Here is an 8,012-nt window from a genome sequence, read left to right on the forward strand (position 1 = left end):
GTAATGAATAGTCAATGGTTAAATATTAGGGGAATCTTTTTTTTTATAGGGAAATCAGTATTACTTGGCATCAGTGATACTGGCCTTCAGTCATAAAAAAAGATGTCAATAAACAAATATTAAAAATATGTTGTTTGTACATTAATTTGAAGATTGAATGTGAAATTATTGCAATAGAAAAGTATATTTAAAAACTTTAATGATAGGTGGGATTAATTGCGATTAATCACAATTAATTTCAGAAAAAAATGTGCGATTAATTAGTTTTTTTAATTATGTTTTTTTTATCGATTGACAGCACTAAATGAAATACATAATGAAATACATAATAAATTACATAAATAGTGATAGCCTGTAAAGGTTGTTAATTTATACAATATGTATATGTAAGAAAAGGGGAGGAGATACTATCAAAACAGAAACTGCAAATACATGTTAGGGGATAATGCCACAAACACAGGTATCTGCATTCTGCATGTGTTAAACAGAAGAAAATCTCAAAATATAATTTATCCAAACAATCATTCCAAAACCAAGGAAGTTCTCTACAGAGAATATCATTTGTGGAGCATCCCAAGAGGAAGGATTTTGTTTAGAGTTTTGATAGGTAAGTGATAATTTACTGTTGGTCTTTGTAGTTGTGGGAAATCATGCTCTTTCTATTTCTGACTTCATTTGGACACATTTTTGTGTGCAACTTCAGTAAACTTAATTTACTTTTTCTTCATCACCATAGTGGCTGTGCGACTGCTCTAACAAAAGATCTTCAACATGTCAGAACCAAGTACTGAAGTTTTTTTAGTTTGAATAGTATAACAGTAATAATTTAAATGGCCTAAAATTATTCAGTTAACAGTCACAGATATATTATGCCATCTCCTGGTATTTTTTCCTATACCAGGAGATACACACCCTATTACTAAGTGATTTATCTAGTATACCGATTTATCTTGTTTGAATGTCCAAGATCATTTGTTCAATGTAAAATTTTAGATCAAAAAGATGGAGGAATGGAATGCACAATGACATGTTTGACCACATTCTGTAGACGTTATGAGTATGTCTTTTGTTTGTCACCTGTCACTTAAGCTTTCGTTTGTCTTGTTCTCTTTGCTGTAAATGCATCACTTAATGGGTAAAATGTCACCTTTAAACTGACAAGTTTCACATTGATTAGAAAAGGCATTGATTCTAAAAGTAGGCCATATGACAGCTTTGTTGGATGAACAGACAAAATTAAAATGGTTATTCACTGAAAATCCTACCTCCCACTTTGGCACTCAAATCTCTTTGAACATTTGTGAAGACTGTAAAGATGGATGTCTGTCATCTGAAACACTGAGATGTCAGGTGATACAATGATTCAGACCACAAGAAAACTGAGACCAGAGTGAGACAGTTTTATTGAATATTGTCTAAAACTAGACCGTCCACCAAATCCAACTAAAAAACAACATCCAAATCTCATGCCTCAACCAGAAGGTCCTGCACCGGCTCCTCCAGCCACAGAAGTTCAGCCAGTCTTGAATCCATCTGATCCAAGTAATCCAGCACCTGGCCAGTTTCAGCCACATGGAGGTAAACAATAACTATACATTTGAGTGTTCTATAATGTTTTGATTTTCATGAAATGAAATTAAGCTTAACAATATTCAACTAAATATCAGTGATGAACGACCCAAACAGCTCAGCTAAACAAAAGCTGTATTTATATATATAAAAAAAACTTATTTTAAAATTTGGTTTGATCATTTTGATCATTTTAATTTTCTAAAGTCAGAAGGAAATTAAGCACAACAGTTTGGCTGTAAAAAAATTTACTTTGCTGCTATTCGGTAATCCAGGTTACATACACAAATAAATTCAAATAGTGGTTCAAACAGATGAATTTATGTTACTATACTAACTAGAAGGTTTAAGGTTTTCACTCTCTTTAAGGTCCTGATCCAGCTCTTCTATCTCCAGGTCAGCCCGTCATGAATCCATCTGTTCCAATTAATGCAGTGCCCTATAAAGGTAACCATACAATAAATGTATATATCTGAGTGATATATAACATTTAGATGTTCAAATATTTAACCAAAAGGCTTTTGTTAAATAGCCAGTAAAAGTTAATATCTTCAAATAAAATACACATCACATATAAATAGTGACAAATAAAGAAGAATTATGTTACTATACAAACTTGATTCTTAGAACATTCAAGGTTTTACTTTCACTCTCAATTTTTGTCTTAAACTAGACTATCCAGTCCACAGCTACCTTCTAAACGCCATACCTCAGACAGCAGGACCTGAACCGGTTCCTCCAGGCACAGGCATCCAGCCACAGAATCAAACACTTCCAGTTCAGACAGTCATGAATCCGTCTGTTCCAAGTAATCCAGTACCTAACCAGTTTCAGTCACATACAGGTAAAAAGAAAGAAAAAAAAAAATACAAACTTCTCAAATATATATATATACACAGGTACATCTCAATAAATTAGAATGTCGTGGAAAAGTTAATTTATTTCAGTAATTCAACTCAAATTGTGAAACTCGTGTATTAAATAAATTCAATGCAGACTGAAGTAGTTTAAGTTTTTGGTTATTTTAATTGTGTTGATTTTGGCTCACATTCAACAAAAACCCTCCAATTGACTATCTCAACAAATTAGAATATGGTGACATGCCCATCAGCTAATCAACTCAAAAAACCTGCAAAGGTTTCCTGAGCCTTCAAAATGGTCTTCCAGTTTGGTTCACTAAGCTACTCAATCATGGGAAGACTGCTGATCAGTTGTCCAGAAGACAATCATTGACACCCTTCACAAGGAGGGTAAGCCACAAACATGCATTGCCGAAGAAGCTGGCTGTCCACAGAGTGCTGTATCCAAGCATGTTAACAGAAAGTTGAGTGGAAGGAAAAAGTGTGGAAGAAAAAGATGCACAACCAACCGAGAGAACCGCAGCCTTATGAGGATTGTCAAGCAAAATCCTTGACAAAATGCAATGTCATCTGCTGGTGTTGGTCCATTGTGTTTTTTGAAATCCAAAGTCACTGCACCCGTTTACCAAGAAATTCTTCTGCTGACCAGCTTTTTAAATATGTTGATTTCATTTTCCAGCAGGATTTGGCATCTGCCCACACTGCCAAAAGCACCAAAAGTTGGTTAAATGACCATGGTGTTGGTGTGCTTGACAGGCCAGCAAACTCACCAGACCTGAACACCATAGAGAATCTATGGGGTATTGTCTAGAGGTAAATGAGAAACAAGAGACCAAAAAATGCAGATGAGCTGAAGGCCACTGTCAAAGAAACCTGGGCTTCCATACCAGCTCAGCAGTGCCACAAACTGATCACCTCCATGCCACGTCAAATTGAGGCAGTAATTAAAGCAAAAGGAGCCCCTACCAAGTTTTGAGTACATATACAGTAAATGAACATACTTTCCAGAAGGCCAACAATTCACTAAAAATGTTTTTTTTTATTGGTCTTATGAATTATTCTAATTTGTTGAGATAGTGAATTGGTGGGTTTTTGTTAAATGTGAGCCAAAATCATCACAATTAAAAGAACCAAAGAGTTAAACTACTTCAGTCTGTGTGCATTGAATTTATTTAATACACGAGTTTCACAATTTGAGTTGAATTACTGAAATAAATGAACTTTTCCACGACATTCCATTTTATTAAGATGCACCTGTGTATATATATATATATATATATATATATTTGAGAAGTTTGTATTATTTAGATGTTCAAATGTTATAAAAATTGTATTATTGGAATGTCATAAGTGAATTAACCAGATTATTCAAATTAAAAAGTTCATGGTTTTAACACTTTATTGATTATTGTCTTAAACGTGGCCATCCAGTCCAATACTACCCTCCAAATCCAATGCCTCAGCCAGGACAGCACATATCCACTTATCCTATGGGAGGTTATGGGGTACCTGGGCAGGTTCCTCCACCTGCAGGGCTCCAGCCACAGAATCAACCACCTCCAGCTGAGACAGTCATGGTTCAGTCTGTTCCAAGTAATCCAGCACCTCACCAGGTTCAGTCATATCCAGGTAAAAAAAAAAAACGTGTATGTGAATAACATATTAAGATGTTCAAATGTTCAGCTAAAACAGGCCTTTTTTCACATACAACAAAAGTTAACATTTTAAAATGTCCTTTGTTGTCTCTTTGTTGTCAGTTAATTTAATTATCTAGGAACACAGGAGAACATCAATACAAATAAGAACACAAATTAATAAAAACAAAAATGTTAATTATTGTCTTAAACTAGGTCATCCCGTCCAAATCAACCTTTCAAATCCCATGCCTCAGTCAGAAGTCATAGGACTTCAGTCAGTGAATCAACCACCTCCAGGTCTGCCAGTCTTGAATCAGTCTGATCCAAGCAATCCAGCACCACAACAGGCTCAGCCGTATGCAGGTAAACATAGAGTGTTAAATAATATTTAGATATGCAAATGTTACTTATTTGATAGGAAATTAGGCTTAAAAACATACAATTAAATCAGTTTTGAACAAGATAAACAGCTCAACTTGCACTTCTCAAAATATTTTACTTTGTTGAATAGTGTGGATGTATTTAATGAACATTAAAGGGGTGGTTGACTGCTTTTTTACTAGGCTTGATTGTGTTTATGGGGTGCAGTCTAATATGTGTTAATGCTTTGTTTAAAAAAAAAAAAAAAAAAAAATATATATATAATTATATTACATAATTTACCTTTATTCTGCACCTTTATTACTCTGTCCCTTCTCTTATGAACGCTCTGGTGATTTCCTGTTTTTATTAAGCCCCTCCCTCAGAAATACACAATGAGCTCAGATTGGTTACAACTCTTCCTCTTCTCTAAAGCAGTGCAACATGGTTTATGTAAATTTCAGGGTTTGTGATGTCACCAACCCTGGAAGTAGCTCCTTTTATTCACTACGAGCCATTTTTGTAGGCATTAAACTGTCATAATTTTAATGGGCCCTATTTTAACGATCTAAGTGCATGGTCTAAAGCATACGGCGCAGGTGCACTTAGGGCATGTCCGAATCCACTTTTGCTAGTTTAATGAAGGGAAAAAGGTCGGCGCGCCCAGAGCATGGTCTAAAAAGGTTGTCCTTATTCTATTAATGAGTAATGGGTGTGTTTTGGGCATAACTTGCAATAAATCAATCAGAGTCTCATCTCCCATTCCCTTTAAGAGCCAGTTGCGTTCGCGCCAAGGCGGATTTGCTATTTACATGGCGAAATTTGCAGGCGCAAAACTGAACGTGTCTCCAGAGAGGAAACAGATAGCGTAATTCTGATACGTGCAATGACTATCCATTATGACATGTAGGCATTTTTATATTTATGTAGCCTACACAATAATAATCTTTTACATTGTAATCCTTTAATTTGTAACATTAAATTGTTTTCAGACCAGCACGCCCATGAGCGCACACGTGTGCAAATGTATTTTCTATTTAACCCTGTGGGGTTTTGGGGCCCTTGAGATGTTTTGACATGCCCTGACATTTGTGCTTATTTCAGATACTTATAACATACTATTGGCCAACATGTATTATTATTTTTTTTGTTCACAACATTGGTGTAGGACATGAAAATGATAACTGCGTTGGGCTGAAACTAGCAACATACACTTGCGTCGTGCCTGGCGTCGCATTGTGCCGGGTGTATGATAGAGCCCAAAATCTCCGTTTGCACTGAACTTTCAGTAACTTTGCAGATATTGTTTATGCTCAAACAGCAACATTACACACTCACTAAAGTTTAAAAAGTGAAATCACAATCAACCACCCCTTTAATGATGTAAAGACAATGCAGGGCTAATGATGGTGTACTGTATATTCATCCTCCTTAAAAACGTCTCTAGCACCTGAAGTTCCACCACCAGTTCTACTTTTTGGAGTACCACCCGGTCTCGAGTACCTCACTCAGGTGGGCCTTACAACACTTCTCGTCTTCTATCAATACCTCTTTCTGCAAGTGTGATGTCTGTTTACTACCTGTTATTTTCTGTGCATTTCAGGTTGACCAGATACTTATTCACCAAAAAATGGAGTGCATAGAGAGTGAGTCTTCTTCTCTTAGTCCTTTCTTGTTTGTTTGTTTTTTTATTAAGTGTGTTAGAGTAAGATTGCATACTTTCACTATGGTTAAACCTTAGAGATATTTTAATCTGACAAACATTGATCATACTTGTCCACAGTGTTTACTGGCTTTGAGACTAACAACCAGTATGAGATCAAGAACAGCATCGGGCAAAAGATCTACCATGCCAAAGAAGACAGTAACTGCTTTACACGCAATTTCTTTGGTCGAGCACGCGATTTTAAAATGCATATTACAGACAACATGGACCAAGAGGTTATTCTGATGCATAGACCAATGCGCTGCTTCCTGCAAGAGGTAGAACAGACTTTATGTGTCTTGTCAAAGTTAATATAGCAGCTAAATAAGACATTTTAATAACAAATGTTGAAAGGAGTTCCAACATACTGGGCTTCAGACCAAAAAAAAAAAAACAGAAAAGTCTGTTTTTGACCTAGATTTTACCAAGTGCAACTTTGTTGACCCTGGAACAAAATTGTGATTAACCAATCAGATTTGAAGAACCAGTGTATAGTTTTTGTGAAGTTTAGGCTTAAAATCAGTGTTTGGTGCTTGTACATCAGTGTCATTCATCTATCATTTCCTCTGATTTTAGGGATTACTCATGATTAAGGATAGGTTTAGGTGTAGGGATATGGACAAGACTACATTTCTGGATGTTGACCTAGGAACATATCTAACTCTGCAAAATCAGGACATGCACGTAATTGCTTTGTTAAAGAATTGTATAGTTTAGCTTTTATCAACAGTCACAACTACATGCTGTAATGAAGGGATGTTTATTAAAAACTACAGCAAAATATTTAATTCTAACAAACCTATATATTTCAGCTCCCAATCCATTTAAAAAAAAAAAGACTGATGGTTTAAGTGAGGGATTGAGCTGCTCACAAGCAAGTTCAAAGCTGTTTCATGAATCTTTTTGCCTTAAAAAACAAAACTTTATAGACCCACACGATGTTGCTGACTGTGGAGACTAGATTTGTCTCCTTTCGCAACCAGTTAAAATGTACATTTCCTTCTTTTTTTTTTTTTTTCCAAATTCTGCAAAGGCTGAGGATATCAATTTGAAGGGGAAATTTCAAACTAATCTTGGTATAAATGGGGATATGATATGATTTAGTTGTTGAATTTTGAAGGACATGCTTGTAAGCAGCTGTGCAGGAATTTGAGCTTATTCTTTTTATGGGACAGTGTACGGGGGTGAAACTGATTTAACATGAGATGGGCAGTGCTCTATTTGTAGCTGTGTGTTTATAAGCATGTGTCATGTGTCTATCACCATTTAAGTTACAAAGTCACATACACGATTTTAAGTCATTTAAATGCACTAAAGTCACTTAAAGTGGAGAAGGATTTGGCATTGATATTAAGAATTCAGGAAACTGCTATACATTTCTATTCAGTGCTCTGAATCACCTGTCACTCCAAGGTGCCTTGGAACTTAGGTTGTCTGTCATACTGTCTTTTCTTGTTTATTAATTGATGAGATTTTTCCACCCTCAGATTGAGGTACAGGCTCCCCCTGGAGTAACCGTTGGCTATGTGAAACAGGAGTGGTCCTGCTTTTTACCTAAATTCTCCATCCTGGGCCCCAACAATGAGGAACTACTGAAAATCCAGGGACCCTTCCTTCAATGCAAATGCTGTGGTGATGTTAACTTTGAGGTAACGGTTAGGCGATTTTTAGGCAAGATGAGAGCAATAATGAAATAATTTTTTAGACTTAAATGTTAAGGTGTTTTGCATTTGATGCATTGATTGTTAATACACACATCTTTTGCACCACTAAGAAGGTTTGTCTTTAGATAAAAGGCATGATTGGTGAACAGTCCATTGGTCAAATCACAAAACAACGGAGTGGTTTCCTTAAGAAATGCATCAGTGATGCCACCAACTT

The 8,012-nt window shown here is 35.8% G+C and overlaps 1 protein-coding gene across 1 annotated transcript; it reads left to right on the plus strand.

Annotated features, from left to right (window-relative positions):
• Positions 1-1,128: 1,128 nt before the first annotated feature.
• Positions 1,129-8,007, plus strand: LOC131535518 (phospholipid scramblase 2-like; the record flags this gene model as incomplete). The annotated part of the gene is made up of 10 exons (XM_058768238.1): positions 1,129-1,578; positions 1,939-2,016; positions 2,243-2,413; positions 3,861-4,058; positions 4,280-4,429; positions 5,874-5,938; positions 6,030-6,072; positions 6,210-6,409; positions 7,619-7,780; positions 7,921-8,007. Coding segments are annotated over exons 1-10 (1,266 nt in total), but the record flags the coding sequence as incomplete, so codon positions are not given.
• Positions 8,008-8,012: the final 5 nt, after the last annotated feature.

This window comes from Onychostoma macrolepis, unplaced genomic scaffold (assembly GCF_012432095.1).
Source record: "Onychostoma macrolepis isolate SWU-2019 unplaced genomic scaffold, ASM1243209v1 Scaffold34, whole genome shotgun sequence".
NCBI classification, from domain to species: Eukaryota; Metazoa; Chordata; class Actinopteri; order Cypriniformes; family Cyprinidae; genus Onychostoma; species Onychostoma macrolepis.